This window comes from Argiope bruennichi, chromosome 11 (genome assembly GCF_947563725.1).
Source record: "Argiope bruennichi chromosome 11, qqArgBrue1.1, whole genome shotgun sequence".
Taxonomy (NCBI): domain Eukaryota; kingdom Metazoa; phylum Arthropoda; class Arachnida; order Araneae; family Araneidae; genus Argiope; species Argiope bruennichi.
In genome coordinates, this window is record NC_079161.1 from 33974262 (window position 1) to 33996833 (window position 22572).

The window sequence follows — 22572 nt, forward strand, 5'->3', positions numbered from 1 at the left end:
GAAACGGATTTTTCATGAAAAAAAATAATTCTGGCCTCGAGAAAAAATTTTTAGAACTCAATTGAACCATCGAACTTTTTTAAATGTTGGTGATTGTGAAATATGAGCCAGGTGATAGATAACATGACGTTTTTCTGTCGGACTGATACCACGTGACTTAAAAAATAATGTTCTCACATGATAATTTGAAATTTGCGATAGCAGATTTCAATTTTGTTTTTAATTATTTTTTTAACTTGCAGATTTTATTGATAAAATTTGAAACATTGCTGCTTGAAGGAAATAACTGAATTTTTTTCTGCTATTCGTAATTGTTAATTTTGATTACAGGAATTAAAACTTTTTTTTATGTATTTTTACTTTCAACAGTTTTTTTTAATGATGCATAAGCTGTTCAAAATTTCATTTATATATTTCGAAAGAATAATCACGTGAAAAATGTGTTATTTCATAATTACGTAAGATGAAATTTACAAGTAACCATGCAAATACATCACGAATTTTCAAGTTTCAGATTTTAAGCTCAGATTTCTAGTTCCACGGTTAGGCACATAAGAGTTTTGTGCTACTTAATATATTAAAGAGAACAGATTATATTTTTTGAAATTTTTTAAAAATTAAAACCAAGCTCTGAGGCAGAACTACAATTTTAGGAACAAAACCACATACTGAATTTCATTCATTTAAGTATTTATTTTATTTAATTATCGCATTTACACAGAAGAGAGCTACAGAACGAAAGACGATTAATCTTTTGATGGATATGAAGCAAAATTTTATTCGAATATACACTTCAGTTATTGAAATTGTGCATGAAATTTCGTTTACCTAATTGTTTGAATTTTTTTTATATATACTTTTCTCCTTTGCGTGCAAACGAAATTTGACTTGTTTATTTCAAAATTTAATCGAATCTACACTCTACGTGCCAACTGTGCATAACAAATTTTGTCTTTATGTTTTGCAAGTATCGTGTTTTCCTTTTATTTGGACAGCCGACTAGACAGATTTAACAAGAAAGGATTCCGTTCAAAATTTTACAGTAATAAAGAAATTTGGTACTACGTCCACATACCAAATTCCACAGAGAAGGAGAAATTTAGGTGTCAATCTCATAGACGCTAATGACAACTTTTTTAACACTGCGCTTCCCCCAGACAGTAGCGCCACTAACTTCCCGCAATTGAACTAATCGGCTACGCCATCGTGACACCAAAATGGCAGGAAAGGTTGCCTTTCTCCATGGCAACGATGTGAAAAGTTTTTGCAATTGCTATCGTTATTCTTCTAAATTTTTATCATGTTTCGACAATTATGAAATTTAGGAGCAGCCTTAATTTTTTTTATGCATTGTTAATTTTAATTTACTATTTAATCATCAATATAAGGAATTTTCAACAGATTGGAGATCAGTACAACAGATTGGATGTACTTTATTGTTAGATATCGACAGACTGAAATCTTAAGCTGGTTTTACTTCTCCTTCATCTGTGTGAATAATTCACTGCATGACTATAATCAAAAAATTCCAATCCAGCAACCATTCCTCACTATTTGAGATTCACTTTTTGTAGAGAACTAATAATTTAAAGCATGTGGAAATTTCATTTAAAAAGTATTAAGTTTATTTTAAATCATATTTATTTTTTATATATAAACGGAAAATAATAATCCCTTTCGTAGAGTATAAATATTTCAAAATACGAGGATAAACAATTTAAGAAGTGTAAAGTATTTTTGGAATGAATTCCTTTTATTCTTATCTCAAAATTTTTTTTGTTGAAATATAATTTATAATAAATTAATCTCAGGAAACTACTTTTTTAGTAAAATCAATTTTACTTTGTACTATCTATTCAGAATATATTGAAGTAATAAATTCATTTTTCCTAATTTCTCATGCAATTTTTAAAAATATAAAAATTTACGGAATGTAATTAGAGTAAAGCAAATTCATTTGTATAGTTAACTATCATTTTTTGTAGCCATAGGGAAAAAATGTTATTTAGCTTTGCACCAAACTGTTATAATAAATGTCAGACTTAAAATGCTATAAAACTAATTTATTGAGCATACATATTTAATAAAATATTGCAAATAAGGACCATTCCAAAAAGTGTCACAAATATTTCACCTTTTTTATGTAATTAAATTGGGTTTTAAATCACAGTTCATCATTTTTACTTTATGTGTTATCATCATCCTAACAAAAAAAGAATGAAAAAATAATTACACTTTCTCTTTGTGCTCTTCATGATTATTAATATAGTTCATGTATATTTTGCGCGAAACACCAGCACATTTTTTTATTTATACATTCCTTTTCATAAAATAAATGGAAGTTAGTCATGCAAAATTCATGTAATTTTACAAAATATTGAAATACATCATTTACTGGCCAGTTTAACCCAGATGTAACGTAATCATATTCTTTCAAATGTAAACAAAAAAAAAAATGCGTGATTATCTAAGATTTTGACTTTATCTACTAATAATTTTTGACATGGAACAAAAAGGGAGCAGAGAAATGATTGTTATACACTCTGGCATTCCTTAAGATGTACCTTATGTTAGGCTGAGAGCCTTAAGCTGAGATTCGTTTTAGGGCTGAGAGCCATTTTTTTGTATTCGGAAAATATAACATAAAGCATTTACAATCAACAAACATCACATTTCACCAAATTGTAAAATACAGTTATACGAGTTCAGATATTAATCCATAGGATGAACATTATGTACTGGCTGGAAAAAAAGCAAAAAACGAAAGTTACCTCGCACATACATATCATGTAAATAAATATACAAATTGCCTAAGAAATCATAACTGTCCTCATCTGGAGGAATTAATTCCGAATAAAACTTGTCCATGAGTTTCACATAATGAAGGATCTAATTTTCGGACAGGCATCAGCGGTGTTCACATCCATAGCAATCCTGAAAAATATAAAACACACACAAACAGAAAAGAGTATATATACAAAATTATATCTAGGCAAAATATAAAAGATAATCTCAGGAGCAATGAGAACGCAGGGTCACAGAGACGAGAAAAAGAACAATAGAATAACCAACTCGAGGAAATCCAATATGTCACACACGAGATGTCACCGTGTTGTCTTTTGTAGTTCTCTTAGAATTGTGGGGATGAGGCGGCGCTGCGATCGTTAACCAAAAGCTGAAGTGAAACTTCTGTCCCCTCCTTCTCTGTGCCAAATTTTATCTCAGCTCTTCTAAACGTTTTCGAAGTAACGTCTTCGCAGGTAGACAAACATGATACCTAAAATGCGTTTATCAGATTCGAATGCTTAGAAGCATAGACGTCGTCGAAATCTGAAATTCGATTTATTTACTTAATTATTTAGTTTTGGTAATTACATTATTTCCCCTTTGTGTCTACAGAAACAGATAAATTACTTTCAGCTTTTAAGTTATTATTGTAATTAAGTACTTTCGTTTGCCAGAAATAGCAAACGAAAATGATTCAGAATTAATGGTAAAGGAATATGTGTTTTTATAATAGTTCTATAAAGTTTAATGAAAAATTTAATTGAATAATATGTTTTTCAAAATAACATCTGTAAATTTTTTTAGAACCTCAAACTTACAATATCACACTTCGATTTAAAACGTTAAGCAGTCACGGTTATTTTCTAAAAAGAATTCTAATTTTTCTGTTGCAAAAAAGCCGGTTGACGGCGGCTACAGGTTCAATGGTTTTATTGGGAGGGCTTTACAGGCCTTTAGAGTTTTGGGATCACTGAGCTTCAGGATGATTTCCGATCAGCTTCAGTATGATCACCGAGCTTTTGAGTTTTTTTGCGTTTAGTGGTTCTGATTGAATATGGGGGATATAATCAGAGTTATAATATTGTCTTGGGATATCGGCTTCGCCCGCGTAGAGCGTACAGAAGCCTGTTGACCCAGTCACCGCAGGGGTGTCATGGGTTACCTACAGGACACGGAGAGTTGCTGCACAAAGCAGTCGAAGAGAATTGCCGTTTTAAAGCGGTCAAAGACCCCAACCAGAACCACACCGCCGTCAACCAGCCGTTAGTCATACACCACAGATTCCAATAAATACTAACATTTGTGCAAAGAATTTTCAAAGTGGTGCTGAATTTTTTTCAGCTAATAAAGATTTTTGTCGTAAATCCTTACAATTGAAAAAAAATTCACCAATAAAAGCAGTAATGATCGAGAAAAAAAATCCGGGTTTACTTCCTTTTTTAATTTTATAAAGTTACTTGGAAATGAAATTTGATGGCATTAAAATTGTTGCCATTTTATGTGCTCTATACATTTTTGTATGCAATGAGTATTAAATACGCATAGCTATCCTATGCAAAATATTTTATAATGCAAAATGTTTGTTCTGAAAAGGAATAGAATGAACTAATGAAGAATCTCTACATTCTGGCTAATTTTATGTTTATTTAGCGGTATCACATATATTACTTCTGATACTTAAGAAATAATACTATGAGTATAACATCGTCTTTATATTACTTTCAATTCCATTTTAACAACACTTCTTAAAGTTTTATTAATCTTTAACTTGTAAATTTTTTTAGATAAAAATTAAAATATTCATGCTATACATAAAATAAGCAAATTTAATCAAATGACCGTAAACTTAAATTAATACTTTATAAGATGTTTGAAATTTTATTAATGTATTAAAAAAATGGAAAAGTAAGTCAGAATTACGTGAATTTGTTCCATTTCCATCACGTCAGTATGATATATTTTTTTGCTAATTCTTACTTGGAATCTCATTTCAATCTGCGTGAAATATAATTTCAAATTAATTTCTGTTTGTGAAGGCGATAGAAATATAAATTTTTTCTGTAAACGGATTTCGGGCGAGACGGAAGACTTGACCCGTTTCTTCTATGCAACAACGACGGTTGGTATATGCGTAATGAACGTTTAATAATAATCATAGAGGAATAATTAATTGATTTGCAATCCCACAGGTGGCGCACTGCGGCTGCTTCTGGTTATATTTTATAATCGTTTCGAATATCTTAATGAATAGACACACAAATAAACATACATAACATATTTAACATGTGGAAAACAATGATTTTTAGCTATTTTTGTGGATAGTGTGTCACTTTACATTTCATTTACAAAACATGAAATAATAAAATTTACAGAAAAATGATTCGTCCACTGTTTTAAAAAACATATAAAAATCTATTAAAAAAAACTTATTCCTTGACAAATGAGGCAGATTTTACGAAAATTTAAATCTGAAGAAATTCATAAAAGATTGGTATTACGAAGATGCGAATTCATGCTCTTCGGCTTAAAATAACATTCACAATGCCGGAATAAAAACATCGCAATTTCTTTGGAAATCTTTAAAAAACTCAAATACGAAAAGTTTTTCTTTTCTTAAGGTTCAGCAAAATTTAAAAAATAATTATTTGATACATAAGAAATTAACCCATTAAAGATAATCTTTTCTAAAATTGGGATGAAAGAACAGCATAGTAGTGTTTACATCGTTGCTATAAGAGCAGGAATTTATTCCATTTACGTGCGTCAAGAGTGACGTACAATCCGTTGAATTTGTATTTTCCAATAAAAATGACGCTACAATCAACGTAAAATATAGTGTTACATGTTTCCATTAGTGCCAAGAAAATTAAGGCTCTGTCTTCATGTTTGAAACTCAAAGGAAAAGAATCATAGGTTTCACTCAGGTACTGCACGATAAGCGATCGCAGCGCCTCACTCACCAAGACAAGAAATCCGAAATCGTACAGCCATCTAGAATGACTGCATTCATATGATTGATGATCAGTCCTTCTCATCGTTATAGAGGTTCTATTTGCTCCGTTAGAGTGCAGAATCAAGTTTTCGGCATTTTAACTAGGTAATGGGTGCATTAGCGGCTTCTGTATAATTAAAGTTCAAACGTTTGTTTTTCACATTTTCTTTTCATATTCCTTCCTCCTTTCCATATCACTTTAATTTTAAAAGAGTTTTGAGAGCTTTTATCCCTCATAATTTATTGAATTATTTCTTTACAAATTTGTTTTAATGTGTTTACTTGTAAAATAATAGACTATTATCTTATTATCATTTTATTGCTGAAGAATTTTAAAATAATCTGTCAAATAATTAGACATTGTATTCATTAACGTGTAGGCAGAAAATTGTATTACAGATTTTTTATGCATTATATCAATGTTCATTTGAAATATGAATAGAAATTTAGCTATTTTATTTGAAAAGAATTATTTTTAATATTATATTAATTTTTATTGTTATATGTTCAAGGTAAAGAATTTTCAAATAGCAATATTAATATTCGATAAAGATTATTTATTCATATAGAGATATTGCTGTAAATAAAAAATATACATTTATAATTATATTGTAAATATGATGATAGTATTGTATAAGCATTTTATCATGTGAGAATATGACGCTGTCTTGCTTGGAGGTTTTTGAGACCTCCAAAGAAAATTGGTGATTTGTCGCTTTTGAGACATCCATTTTTCGAGGTTAGGGTTCTTCGAAAATAATAAAGCAAGTTGTCACATTTGGAGACTTATGGCCAATAAAAAGTTACAACTTGGCTCCAATATCCGCCATGTACTCGATTCGCCTGTCTGGCCAACAAAAGGCAGAGTCCTAAGAAGTTATTGACCGAGAATGTCCAGAGAACAAAATGGGAATGAACACAAAACAGCAAGGCCAGATATCAAAAGCTATATATATATATTTAATTTTCCATTTTTCTAGCTGAAAAACATGTATTGGAGCTCAAGCGATTTTGAGATGAAAAAAAATTATCGCTCTTCTAAAATTCGATGATTGCGCAACGCAGTAATCACGTTATCATTTCAAACCAGTTTATGCCGGAATTTTGGAGGAAAAAAATATATTTCTGGCCTCGAAAAAAAAAAAAAAAAAAAAAAAAAAAAATTGGAGCTAGAATGATTGTGAGATGAAAATAATAATAATAATAAATCGTCCCTTAAATATCAGCACCTTGCGTAATCTGATAGTCATGTGATTGTTTAAAACCGGTTGAAACGGATTTTTCATGAAAAAAAATAATTCTGGCCTCGAGAAAAAATTTTTAGAACTCAATTGAACCATCGAACTTTTTTAAATGTTGGTGATTGTGAAATATGAGCCAGGTGATAGATAACATGACGTTTTTCTGTCGGACTGATACCACGTGACTTAAAAAATAATGTTCTCACATGATAATTTGAAATTTGCGATAGCAGATTTCAATTTTGTTTTTAATTATTTTTTTAACTTGCAGATTTTATTGATAAAATTTGAAACATTGCTGCTTGAAGGAAATAACTGAATTTTTTTCTGCTATTCGTAATTGTTAATTTTGATTACAGGAATTAAAACTTTTTTTTATGTATTTTTACTTTCAACAGTTTTTTTTAATGATGCATAAGCTGTTCAAAATTTCATTTATATATTTCGAAAGAATAATCACGTGAAAAATGTGTTATTTCATAATTACGTAAGATGAAATTTACAAGTAACCATGCAAATACATCACGAATTTTCAAGTTTCAGATTTTAAGCTCAGATTTCTAGTTCCACGGTTAGGCACATAAGAGTTTTGTGCTACTTAATATATTAAAGAGAACAGATTATATTTTTTGAAATTTTTTAAAAATTAAAACCAAGCTCTGAGGCAGAACTACAATTTTAGGAACAAAACCACATACTGAATTTCATTCATTTAAGTATTTATTTTATTTAATTATCGCATTTACACAGAAGAGAGCTACAGAACGAAAGACGATTAATCTTTTGATGGATATGAAGCAAAATTTTATTCGAATATACACTTCAGTTATTGAAATTGTGCATGAAATTTCGTTTACCTAATTGTTTGAATTTTTTTTATATATACTTTTCTCCTTTGCGTGCAAACGAAATTTGACTTGTTTATTTCAAAATTTAATCGAATCTACACTCTACGTGCCAACTGTGCATAACAAATTTTGTCTTTATGTTTTGCAAGTATCGTGTTTTCCTTTTATTTGGACAGCCGACTAGACAGATTTAACAAGAAAGGATTCCGTTCAAAATTTTACAGTAATAAAGAAATTTGGTACTACGTCCACATACCAAATTCCACAGAGAAGGAGAAATTTAGGTGTCAATCTCATAGACGCTAATGACAACTTTTTTAACACTGCGCTTCCCCCAGACAGTAGCGCCACTAACTTCCCGCAATTGAACTAATCGGCTACGCCATCGTGACACCAAAATGGCAGGAAAGGTTGCCTTTCTCCATGGCAACGATGTGAAAAGTTTTTGCAATTGCTATCGTTATTCTTCTAAATTTTTATCATGTTTCGACAATTATGAAATTTAGGAGCAGCCTTAATTTTTTTTATGCATTGTTAATTTTAATTTACTATTTAATCATCAATATAAGGAATTTTCAACAGATTGGAGATCAGTACAACAGATTGGATGTACTTTATTGTTAGATATCGACAGACTGAAATCTTAAGCTGGTTTTACTTCTCCTTCATCTGTGTGAATAATTCACTGCATGACTATAATCAAAAAATTCCAATCCAGCAACCATTCCTCACTATTTGAGATTCACTTTTTGTAGAGAACTAATAATTTAAAGCATGTGGAAATTTCATTTAAAAAGTATTAAGTTTATTTTAAATCATATTTATTTTTTATATATAAACGGAAAATAATAATCCCTTTCGTAGAGTATAAATATTTCAAAATACGAGGATAAACAATTTAAGAAGTGTAAAGTATTTTTGGAATGAATTCCTTTTATTCTTATCTCAAAATTTTTTTTGTTGAAATATAATTTATAATAAATTAATCTCAGGAAACTACTTTTTTAGTAAAATCAATTTTACTTTGTACTATCTATTCAGAATATATTGAAGTAATAAATTCATTTTTCCTAATTTCTCATGCAATTTTTAAAAATATAAAAATTTACGGAATGTAATTAGAGTAAAGCAAATTCATTTGTATAGTTAACTATCATTTTTTGTAGCCATAGGGAAAAAATGTTATTTAGCTTTGCACCAAACTGTTATAATAAATGTCAGACTTAAAATGCTATAAAACTAATTTATTGAGCATACATATTTAATAAAATATTGCAAATAAGGACCATTCCAAAAAGTGTCACAAATATTTCACCTTTTTTATGTAATTAAATTGGGTTTTAAATCACAGTTCATCATTTTTACTTTATGTGTTATCATCATCCTAACAAAAAAAGAATGAAAAAATAATTACACTTTCTCTTTGTGCTCTTCATGATTATTAATATAGTTCATGTATATTTTGCGCGAAACACCAGCACATTTTTTTATTTATACATTCCTTTTCATAAAATAAATGGAAGTTAGTCATGCAAAATTCATGTAATTTTACAAAATATTGAAATACATCATTTACTGGCCAGTTTAACCCAGATGTAACGTAATCATATTCTTTCAAATGTAAACAAAAAAAAAAAAATGCGTGATTATCTAAGATTTTGACTTTATCTACTAATAATTTTTGACATGGAACAAAAAGGGAGCAGAGAAATGATTGTTATACACTCTGGCATTCCTTAAGATGTACCTTATGTTAGGCTGAGAGCCTTAAGCTGAGATTCGTTTTAGGGCTGAGAGCCATTTTTTTGTATTCGGAAAATATAACATAAAGCATTTACAATCAACAAACATCACATTTCACCAAATTGTAGAATACAGTTATACGAGTTCAGATATTAATCCATAGGATGAACATTATGTACTGGCTGGAAAAAAAGCAAAAAACGAAAGTTACCTCGCACATACATATCATGTAAATAAATATACAAATTGCCTAAGAAATCATAACTGTCCTCATCTGGAGGAATTAATTCCGAATAAAACTTGTCCATGAGTTTCACATAATGAAGGATCTAATTTTCGGACAGGCATCAGCGGTGTTCACATCCATAGCAATCCTGAAAAATATAAAACACACACAAACAGAAAAGAGTATATATACAAAATTATATCTAGGCAAAATATAAAAGATAATCTCAGGAGCAATGAGAACGCAGGGTCACAGAGACGAGAAAAAGAACAATAGAATAACCAACTCGAGGAAATCCAATATGTCACACACGAGATGTCACCGTGTTGTCTTTTGTAGTTCTCTTAGAATTGTGGGGATGAGGCGGCGCTGCGATCGTTAACCAAAAGCTGAAGTGAAACTTCTGTCCCCTCCTTCTCTGTGCCAAATTTTATCTCAGCTCTTCTAAACGTTTTCGAAGTAACGTCTTCGCAGGTAGACAAACATGATACCTAAAATGCGTTTATCAGATTCGAATGCTTAGAAGCATAGACGTCGTCGAAATCTGAAATTCGATTTATTTACTTAATTATTTAGTTTTGGTAATTACATTATTTCCCCTTTGTGTCTACAGAAACAGATAAATTACTTTCAGCTTTTAAGTTATTATTGTAATTAAGTACTTTCGTTTGCCAGAAATAGCAAACGAAAATGATTCAGAATTAATGGTAAAGGAATATGTGTTTTTATAATAGTTCTATAAAGTTTAATGAAAAATTTAATTGAATAATATGTTTTTCAAAATAACATCTGTAAATTTTTTTAGAACCTCAAACTTACAATATCACACTTCGATTTAAAACGTTAAGCAGTCACGGTTATTTTCTAAAAAGAATTCTAATTTTTCTGTTGCAAAAAAGCCGGTTGACGGCGGCTACAGGTTCAATGGTTTTATTGGGAGGGCTTTACAGGCCTTTAGAGTTTTGGGATCACTGAGCTTCAGGATGATTTCCGATCAGCTTCAGTATGATCACCGAGCTTTTGAGTTTTTTTGCGTTTAGTGGTTCTGATTGAATATGGGGGATATAATCAGAGTTATAATATTGTCTTGGGATATCGGCTTCGCCCGCGTAGAGCGTACAGAAGCCTGTTGACCCAGTCACCGCAGGGGTGTCATGGGTTACCTACAGGACACGGAGAGTTGCTGCACAAAGCAGTCGAAGAGAATTGCCGTTTTAAAGCGGTCAAAGACCCCAACCAGAACCACACCGCCGTCAACCAGCCGTTAGTCATACACCACAGATTCCAATAAATACTAACATTTGTGCAAAGAATTTTCAAAGTGGTGCTGAATTTTTTTCAGCTAATAAAGATTTTTGTCGTAAATCCTTACAATTGAAAAAAAATTCACCAATAAAAGCAGTAATGATCGAGAAAAAAAATCCGGGTTTACTTCCTTTTTTAATTTTATAAAGTTACTTGGAAATGAAATTTGATGGCATTAAAATTGTTGCCATTTTATGTGCTCTATACATTTTTGTATGCAATGAGTATTAAATACGCATAGCTATCCTATGCAAAATATTTTATAATGCAAAATGTTTGTTCTGAAAAGGAATAGAATGAACTAATGAAGAATCTCTACATTCTGGTTAATTTTATGTTTATTTAGCGGTATCACATATATTACTTCTGATACTTAAGAAATAATACTATGAGTATAACATCGTCTTTATATTACTTTCAATTCCATTTTAACAACACTTCTTAAAGTTTTATTAATCTTTAACTTGTAAATTTTTTTAGATAAAAATTAAAATATTCATGCTATACATAAAATAAGCAAATTTAATCAAATGACCGTAAACTTAAATTAATACTTTATAAGATGTTTGAAATTTTATTAATGTATTAAAAAAAATGGAAAAGTAAGTCAGAATTACGTGAATTTGTTCCATTTCCATCACGTCAGTATGATATATTTTTTTGCTAATTCTTACTTGGAATCTCATTTCAATCTGCGTGAAATATAATTTCAAATTAATTTCTGTTTGTGAAGGCGATAGAAATATAAATTTTTTCTGTAAACGGATTTCGGGCGAGACGGAAGACTTGACCCGTTTCTTCTATGCAACAACGACGGTTGGTATATGCGTAATGAACGTTTAATAATAATCATAGAGGAATAATTAATTGATTTGCAATCCCACAGGTGGCGCACTGCGGCTGCTTCTGGTTATATTTTATAATCGTTTCGAATATCTTAATGAATAGACACACAAATAAACATACATAACATATTTAACATGTGGAAAACAATGATTTTTAGCTATTTTTGTGGATAGTGTGTCACTTTACATTTCATTTACAAAACATGAAATAATAAAATTTACAGAAAAATGATTCGTCCACTGTTTTAAAAAACATATAAAAATCTATTAAAAAAAACTTATTCCTTGACAAATGAGGCAGATTTTACGAAAATTTAAATCTGAAGAAATTCATAAAAGATTGGTATTACGAAGATGCGAATTCATGCTCTTCGGCTTAAAATAACATTCACAATGCCGGAATAAAAACATCGCAATTTCTTTGGAAATCTTTAAAAAACTCAAATACGAAAAGTTTTTCTTTTCTTAAGGTTCAGCAAAATTTAAAAAATAATTATTTGATACATAAGAAATTAACCCATTAAAGATAATCTTTTCTAAAATTGGGATGAAAGAACAGCATAGTAGTGTTTACATCGTTGCTATAAGAGCAGGAATTTATTCCATTTACGTGCGTCAAGAGTGACGTACAATCCGTTGAATTTGTATTTTCCAATAAAAATGACGCTACAATCAACGTAAAATATAGTGTTACATGTTTCCATTAGTGCCAAGAAAATTAAGGCTCTGTCTTCATGTTTGAAACTCAAAGGAAAAGAATCATAGGTTTCACTCAGGTACTGCACGATAAGCGATCGCAGCGCCTCACTCACCAAGACAAGAAATCCGAAATCGTACAGCCATCTAGAATGACTGCATTCATATGATTGATGATCAGTCCTTCTCATCGTTATAGAGGTTCTATTTGCTCCGTTAGAGTGCAGAATCAAGTTTTCGGCATTTTAACTAGGTAATGGGTGCATTAGCGGCTTCTGTATAATTAAAGTTCAAACGTTTGTTTTTCACATTTTCTTTTCATATTCCTTCCTCCTTTCCATATCACTTTAATTTTAAAAGAGTTTTGAGAGCTTTTATCCCTCATAATTTATTGAATTATTTCTTTACAAATTTGTTTTAATGTGTTTACTTGTAAAATAATAGACTATTATCTTATTATCATTTTATTGCTGAAGAATTTTAAAATAATCTGTCAAATAATTAGACATTGTATTCATTAACGTGTAGGCAGAAAATTGTATTACAGATTTTTTATGCATTATATCAATGTTCATTTGAAATATGAATAGAAATTTAGCTATTTTATTTGAAAAGAATTATTTTTAATATTATATTAATTTTTATTGTTATATGTTCAAGGTAAAGAATTTTCAAATAGCAATATTAATATTCGATAAAGATTATTTATTCATATAGAGATATTGCTGTAAATAAAAAATATACATTTATAATTATATTGTAAATATGATGATAGTATTGTATAAGCATTTTATCATGTGAGAATATGACGCTGTCTTGCTTGGAGGTTTTTGAGACCTCCAAAGAAAATTGGTGATTTGTCGCTTTTGAGACATCCATTTTTCGAGGTTAGGGTTCTTCGAAAATAATAAAGCAAGTTGTCACATTTGGAGACTTATGGCCAATAAAAAGTTACAACTTGGCTCCAATATCCGCCATGTACTCGATTCGCCTGTCTGGCCAACAAAAGGCAGAGTCCTAAGAAGTTATTGACCGAGAATGTCCAGAGAACAAAATGGGAATGAACACAAAACAGCAAGGCCAGATATCAAAAGCTATATATATATATTTAATTTTCCATTTTTCTAGCTGAAAAACATGTATTGGAGCTCAAGCGATTTTGAGATGAAAAAAAATTATCGCTCTTCTAAAATTCGATGATTGCGCAACGCAGTAATCACGTTATCATTTCAAACCAGTTTATGCCGGAATTTTGGAGGAAAAAAATATATTTCTGGCCTCGAAAAAAAAAAAAAAAAAAAAAAAAAAAAAAAAAAAAATTGGAGCTAGAATGATTGTGAGATGAAAATAATAATAATAATAAATCGTCCCTTAAATATCAGCACCTTGCGTAATCTGATAGTCATGTGATTGTTTAAAACCGGTTGAAACGGATTTTTCATGAAAAAAAATAATTCTGGCCTCGAGAAAAAATTTTTAGAACTCAATTGAACCATCGAACTTTTTTAAATGTTGGTGATTGTGAAATATGAGCCAGGTGATAGATAACATGACGTTTTTCTGTCGGACTGATACCACGTGACTTAAAAAATAATGTTCTCACATGATAATTTGAAATTTGCGATAGCAGATTTCAATTTTGTTTTTAATTATTTTTTTAACTTGCAGATTTTATTGATAAAATTTGAAACATTGCTGCTTGAAGGAAATAACTGAATTTTTTTCTGCTATTCGTAATTGTTAATTTTGATTACAGGAATTAAAACTTTTTTTTATGTATTTTTACTTTCAACAGTTTTTTTTAATGATGCATAAGCTGTTCAAAATTTCATTTATATATTTCGAAAGAATAATCACGTGAAAAATGTGTTATTTCATAATTACGTAAGATGAAATTTACAAGTAACCATGCAAATACATCACGAATTTTCAAGTTTCAGATTTTAAGCTCAGATTTCTAGTTCCACGGTTAGGCACATAAGAGTTTTGTGCTACTTAATATATTAAAGAGAACAGATTATATTTTTTGAAATTTTTTAAAAATTAAAACCAAGCTCTGAGGCAGAACTACAATTTTAGGAACAAAACCACATACTGAATTTCATTCATTTAAGTATTTATTTTATTTAATTATCGCATTTACACAGAAGAGAGCTACAGAACGAAAGACGATTAATCTTTTGATGGATATGAAGCAAAATTTTATTCGAATATACACTTCAGTTATTGAAATTGTGCATGAAATTTCGTTTACCTAATTGTTTGAATTTTTTTTATATATACTTTTCTCCTTTGCGTGCAAACGAAATTTGACTTGTTTATTTCAAAATTTAATCGAATCTACACTCTACGTGCCAACTGTGCATAACAAATTTTGTCTTTATGTTTTGCAAGTATCGTGTTTTCCTTTTATTTGGACAGCCGACTAGACAGATTTAACAAGAAAGGATTCCGTTCAAAATTTTACAGTAATAAAGAAATTTGGTACTACGTCCACATACCAAATTCCACAGAGAAGGAGAAATTTAGGTGTCAATCTCATAGACGCTAATGACAACTTTTTTAACACTGCGCTTCCCCCAGACAGTAGCGCCACTAACTTCCCGCAATTGAACTAATCGGCTACGCCATCGTGACACCAAAATGGCAGGAAAGGTTGCCTTTCTCCATGGCAACGATGTGAAAAGTTTTTGCAATTGCTATCGTTATTCTTCTAAATTTTTATCATGTTTCGACAATTATGAAATTTAGGAGCAGCCTTAATTTTTTTTATGCATTGTTAATTTTAATTTACTATTTAATCATCAATATAAGGAATTTTCAACAGATTGGAGATCAGTACAACAGATTGGATGTACTTTATTGTTAGATATCGACAGACTGAAATCTTAAGCTGGTTTTACTTCTCCTTCATCTGTGTGAATAATTCACTGCATGACTATAATCAAAAAATTCCAATCCAGCAACCATTCCTCACTATTTGAGATTCACTTTTTGTAGAGAACTAATAATTTAAAGCATGTGGAAATTTCATTTAAAAAGTATTAAGTTTATTTTAAATCATATTTATTTTTTATATATAAACGGAAAATAATAATCCCTTTCGTAGAGTATAAATATTTCAAAATACGAGGATAAACAATTTAAGAAGTGTAAAGTATTTTTGGAATGAATTCCTTTTATTCTTATCTCAAAATTTTTTTTGTTGAAATATAATTTATAATAAATTAATCTCAGGAAACTACTTTTTTAGTAAAATCAATTTTACTTTGTACTATCTATTCAGAATATATTGAAGTAATAAATTCATTTTTCCTAATTTCTCATGCAATTTTTAAAAATATAAAAATTTACGGAATGTAATTAGAGTAAAGCAAATTCATTTGTATAGTTAACTATCATTTTTTGTAGCCATAGGGAAAAAATGTTATTTAGCTTTGCACCAAACTGTTATAATAAATGTCAGACTTAAAATGCTATAAAACTAATTTATTGAGCATACATATTTAATAAAATATTGCAAATAAGGACCATTCCAAAAAGTGTCACAAATATTTCACCTTTTTTATGTAATTAAATTGGGTTTTAAATCACAGTTCATCATTTTTACTTTATGTGTTATCATCATCCTAACAAAAAAAGAATGAAAAAATAATTACACTTTCTCTTTGTGCTCTTCATGATTATTAATATAGTTCATGTATATTTTGCGCGAAACACCAGCACATTTTTTTATTTATACATTCCTTTTCATAAAATAAATGGAAGTTAGTCATGCAAAATTCATGTAATTTTACAAAATATTGAAATACATCATTTACTGGCCAGTTTAACCCAGATGTAACGTAATCATATTCTTTCAAATGTAAACAAAAAAAAAAAATGCGTGATTATCTAAGATTTTGACTTTATCTACTAATAATTTTTGACATGGAACAAAAAGGGAGCAGAGAAATGATTGTTATACACTCTGGCATTCCTTAAGATGTACCTTATGTTAGGCTGAGAGCCTTAAGCTGAGATTCGTTTTAGGGCTGAGAGCCATTTTTTTGTATTCGGAAAATATAACATAAAGCATTTACAATCAACAAACATCACATTTCACCAAATTGTAGAATACAGTTATACGAGTTCAGATATTAATCCATAGGATGAACATTATGTACTGGCTGGAAAAAAAGCAAAAAACGAAAGTTACCTCGCACATACATATCATGTAAATAAATATACAAATTGCCTAAGAAATCATAACTGTCCTCATCTGGAGGAATTAATTCCGAATAAAACTTGTCCATGAGTTTCACATAATGAAGGATCTAATTTTCGGACAGGCATCAGCGGTGTTCACATCCATAGCAATCCTGAAAAATATAAAACACACACAAACAGAAAAGAGTATATATACAAAATTATATCTAGGCAAAATATAAAAGATAATCTCAGGAGCAATGAGAACGCAGGGTCACAGAGACGAGAAAAAGAACAATAGAATAACCAACTCGAGGAAATCCAATATGTCACACACGAGATGTCACCGTGTTGTCTTTTGTAGTTCTCTTAGAATTGTGGGGATGAGGCGGCGCTGCGATCGTTAACCAAAAGCTGAAGTGAAACTTCTGTCCCCTCCTTCTCTGTGCCAAATTTTATCTCAGCTCTTCTAAACGTTTTCGAAGTAACGTCTTCGCAGGTAGACAAACATGATACCTAAAATGCGTTTATCAGATTCGAATGCTTAGAAGCATAGACGTCGTCGAAATCTGAAATTCGATTTATTTACTTAATTATTTAGTTTTGGTAATTACATTATTTCCCCTTTGTGTCTACAGAAACAGATAAATTACTTTCAGCTTTTAAGTTATTATTGTAATTAAGTACTTTCGTTTGCCAGAAATAGCAAACGAAAATGATTCAGAATTAATGGTAAAGGAATATGTGTTTTTATAATAGTTCTATAAAGTTTAATGAAAAATTTAATTGAATAATATGTTTTTCAAAATAACATCTGTAAATTTTTTTAGAACCTCAAACTTACAATATCACACTTCGATTTAAAACGTTAAGCAGTCACGGTTATTTTCTAAAAAGAATTCTAATTTTTCTGTTGCAAAAAAGCCGGTTGACGGCGGCTACAGGTTCAATGGTTTTATTGGGAGGGCTTTACAGGCCTTTAGAGTTTTGGGATCACTGAGCTTCAGGATGATTTCCGATCAGCTTCAGTATGATCACCGAGCTTTTGAGTTTTTTTGCGTTTAGTGGTTCTGATTGAATATGGGGGATATAATCAGAGTTATAATATTGTCTTGGGATATCGGCTTCGCCCGCGTAGAGCGTACAGAAGCCTGTTGACCCAGTCACCGCAGGGGTGTCATGGGTTACCTACAGGACACGGAGAGTTGCTGCACAAAGCAGTCGAAGAGAATTGCCGTTTTAAAGCGGTCAAAGACCCCAACCAGAACCACACCGCCGTCAACCAGCCGTTAGTCATACACCACAGATTCCAATAAATACTAACATTTGTGCAAAGAATTTTCAAAGTGGTGCTGAATTTTTTTCAGCTAATAAAGATTTTTGTCGTAAATCCTTACAATTGAAAAAAAATTCACCAATAAAAGCAGTAATGATCGAGAAAAAAAATCCGGGTTTACTTCCTTTTTTAATTTTATAAAGTTACTTGGAAATGAAATTTGATGGCATTAAAATTGTTGCCATTTTATGTGCTCTATACATTTTTGTATGCAATGAGTATTAAATACGCATAGCTATCCTATGCAAAATATTTTATAATGCAAAATGTTTGTTCTGAAAAGGAATAGAATGAACTAATGAAGAATCTCTACATTCTGGCTAATTTTATGTTTATTTAGCGGTATCACATATATTACTTCTGATACTTAAGAAATAATACTATGAGTATAACATCGTCTTTATATTACTTTCAATTCCATTTTAACAACACTTCTTAAAGTTTTATTAATCTTTAACTTGTAAATTTTTTTAGATAAAAATTAAAATATTCATGCTATACATAAAATAAGCAAATTTAATCAAATGACCGTAAACTTAAATTAATACTTTATAAGATGTTTGAAATTTTATTAATGTATTAAAAAAAATGGAAAAGTAAGTCAGAATTACGTGAATTTGTTCCATTTCCATCACGTCAGTATGATATATTTTTTTGCTAATTCTTACTTGGAATCTCATTTCAATCTGCGTGAAATATAATTTCAAATTAATTTCTGTTTGTGAAGGCGATAGAAATATAAATTTTTTCTGTAAACGGATTTCGGGCGAGACGGAAGACTTGACCCGTTTCTTCTATGCAACAACGACGGTTGGTATATGCGTAATGAACGTTTAATAATAATCATAGAGGAATAATTAATTGATTTGCAATCCCACAGGTGGCGCACTGCGGCTGCTTCTGGTTATATTTTATAATCGTTTCGAATATCTTAATGAATAGACACACAAATAAACATACATAACATATTTAACATGTGGAAAACAATGATTTTTAGCTATTTTTGTGGATAGTGTGTCACTTTACATTTCATTTACAAAACATGAAATAATAAAATTTACAGAAAAATGATTCGTCCACTGTTTTAAAAAACATATAAAAATCTATTAAAAAAAACTTATTCCTTGACAAATGAGGCAGATTTTACGAAAATTTAAATCTGAAGAAATTCATAAAAGATTGGTATTACGAAGATGCGAATTCATGCTCTTCGGCTTAAAATAACATTCACAATGCCGGAATAAAAACATCGCAATTTCTTTGGAAATCTTTAAAAAACTCAAATACGAAAAGTTTTTCTTTTCTTAAGGTTCAGCAAAATTTAAAAAATAATTATTTGATACATAAGAAATTAACCCATTAAAGATAATCTTTTCTAAAATTGGGATGAAAGAACAGCATAGTAGTGTTTACATCGTTGCTATAAGAGCAGGAATTTATTCCATTTACGTGCGTCAAGAGTGACGTACAATCCGTTGAATTTGTATTTTCCAATAAAAATGACGCTACAATCAACGTAAAATATAGTGTTACATGTTTCCATTAGTGCCAAGAAAATTAAGGCTCTGTCTTCATGTTTGAAACTCAAAGGAAAAGAATCATAGGTTTCACTCAGGTACTGCACGATAAGCGATCGCAGCGCCTCACTCACCAAGACAAGAAATCCGAAATCGTACAGCCATCTAGAATGACTGCATTCATATGATTGATGATCAGTCCTTCTCATCGTTATAGAGGTTCTATTTGCTCCGTTAGAGTGCAGAATCAAGTTTTCGGCATTTTAACTAGGTAATGGGTGCATTAGCGGCTTCTGTATAATTAAAGTTCAAACGTTTGTTTTTCACATTTTCTTTTCATATTCCTTCCTCCTTTCCATATCACTTTAATTTTAAAAGAGTTTTGAGAGCTTTTATCCCTCATAATTTATTGAATTATTTCTTTACAAATTTGTTTTAATGTGTTTACTTGTAAAATAATAGACTATTATCTTATTATCATTTTATTGCTGAAGAATTTTAAAATAATCTGTCAAATAATTAGACATTGTATTCATTAACGTGTAGGCAGAAAATTGTATTACAGATTTTTTATGCATTATATCAATGTTCATTTGAAATATGAATAGAAATTTAGCTATTTTATTTGAAAAGAATTATTTTTAATATTATATTAATTTTTATTGTTATATGTTCAAGGTAAAGAATTTTCAAATAGCAATATTAATATTCGATAAAGATTATTTATTCATATAGAGATATTGCTGTAAATAAAAAATATACATTTATAATTATATTGTAAATATGATGATAGTATTGTATAAGCATTTTATCATGTGAGAATATGACGCTGTCTTGCTTGGAGGTTTTTGAGACCTCCAAAGAAAATTGGTGATTTGTCGCTTTTGAGACATCCATTTTTCGAGGTTAGGGTTCTTCGAAAATAATAAAGCAAGTTGTCACATTTGGAGACTTATGGCCAATAAAAAGTTACAACTTGGCTCCAATATCCGCCATGTACTCGATTCGCCTGTCTGGCCAACAAAAGGCAGAGTCCTAAGAAGTTATTGACCGAGAATGTCCAGAGAACAAAATGGGAATGAACACAAAACAGCAAGGCCAGATATCAAAAGCTATATATATATATTTAATTTTCCATTTTTCTAGCTGAAAAACATGTATTGGAGCTCAAGCGATTTTGAGATGAAAAAAAATTATCGCTCTTCTAAAATTCGATGATTGCGCAACGCAGTAATCACGTTATCATTTCAAACCAGTTTATGCCGGAATTTTGGAGGAAAAAAATATATTTCTGGCCTCGAAAAAAAAAAAAAAAAAAAAAAAAATTGGAGCTAGAATGATTGTGAGATGAAAATAATAATAATAATAAATCGTCCCTTAAATATCAGCACCTTGCGTAATCTGATAGTCATGTGATTGTTTAAAACCGGTTGAAACGGATTTTTCATGAAAAAAAATAATTCTGGCCTCGAGAAAAAATTTTTAGAACTCAATTGAACCATCGAACTTTTTTAAATGTTGGTGATTGTGAAATATGAGCCAGGTGATAGATAACATGACGTTTTTCTGTCGGACTGATACCACGTGACTTAAAAAATAATGTTCTCACATGATAATTTGAAATTTGCGATAGCAGATTTCAATTTTGTTTTTAATTATTTTTTTAACTTGCAGATTTTATTGATAAAATTTGAAACATTGCTGCTTGAAGGAAATAACTGAATTTTTTTCTGCTATTCGTAATTGTTAATTTTGATTACAGGAATTAAAACTTTTTTTTATGTATTTTTACTTTCAACAGTTTTTTTTAATGATGCATAAGCTGTTCAAAATTTCATTTATATATTTCGAAAGAATAATCACGTGAAAAATGTGTTATTTCATAATTACGTAAGATGAAATTTACAAGTAACCATGCAAATACATCACGAATTTTCAAGTTTCAGATTTTAAGCTCAGATTTCTAGTTCCACGGTTAGGCACATAAGAGTTTTGTGCTACTTAATATATTAAAGAGAACAGATTATATTTTTTGAAATTTTTTAAAAATTAAAACCAAGCTCTGAGGCAGAACTACAATTTTAGGAACAAAACCACATACTGAATTTCATTCATTTAAGTATTTATTTTATTTAATTATCGCATTTACACAGAAGAGAGCTACAGAACGAAAGACGATTAATCTTTTGATGGATATGAAGCAAAATTTTATTCGAATATACACTTCAGTTATTGAAATTGTGCATGAAATTTCGTTTACCTAATTGTTTGAATTTTTTTTATATATACTTTTCTCCTTTGCGTGCAAACGAAATTTGACTTGTTTATTTCAAAATTTAATCGAATCTACACTCTACGTGCCAACTGTGCATAACAAATTTTGTCTTTATGTTTTGCAAGTATCGTGTTTTCCTTTTATTTGGACAGCCGACTAGACAGATTTAACAAGAAAGGATTCCGTTCAAAATTTTACAGTAATAAAGAAATTTGGTACTACGTCCACATACCAAATTCCACAGAGAAGGAGAAATTTAGGTGTCAATCTCATAGACGCTAATGACAACTTTTTTAACACTGCGCTTCCCCCAGACAGTAGCGCCACTAACTTCCCGCAATTGAACTAATCGGCTACGCCATCGTGACACCAAAATGGCAGGAAAGGTTGCCTTTCTCCATGGCAACGATGTGAAAAGTTTTTGCAATTGCTATCGTTATTCTTCTAAATTTTTATCATGTTTCGACAATTATGAAATTTAGGAGCAGCCTTAATTTTTTTTATGCATTGTTAATTTTAATTTACTATTTAATCATCAATATAAGGAATTTTCAACAGATTGGAGATCAGTAC

At 30.0% G+C, this 22572-nt stretch overlaps 1 protein-coding gene across 1 annotated transcript in view; it reads left to right on the forward strand.

The window, feature by feature from the left end:
• Positions 1-20547: 20547 nt before the first annotated feature.
• Positions 20548-22572, forward strand: part of LOC129956511 (probable E3 ubiquitin-protein ligase HECTD2) — a 31366-nt gene continuing 29341 nt past the window's right edge. The window contains 1 exon segment of the mRNA XM_056068431.1: positions 20548-20594. Coding sequence (XP_055924406.1) covers positions 20548-20594 — 47 coding nt within the window.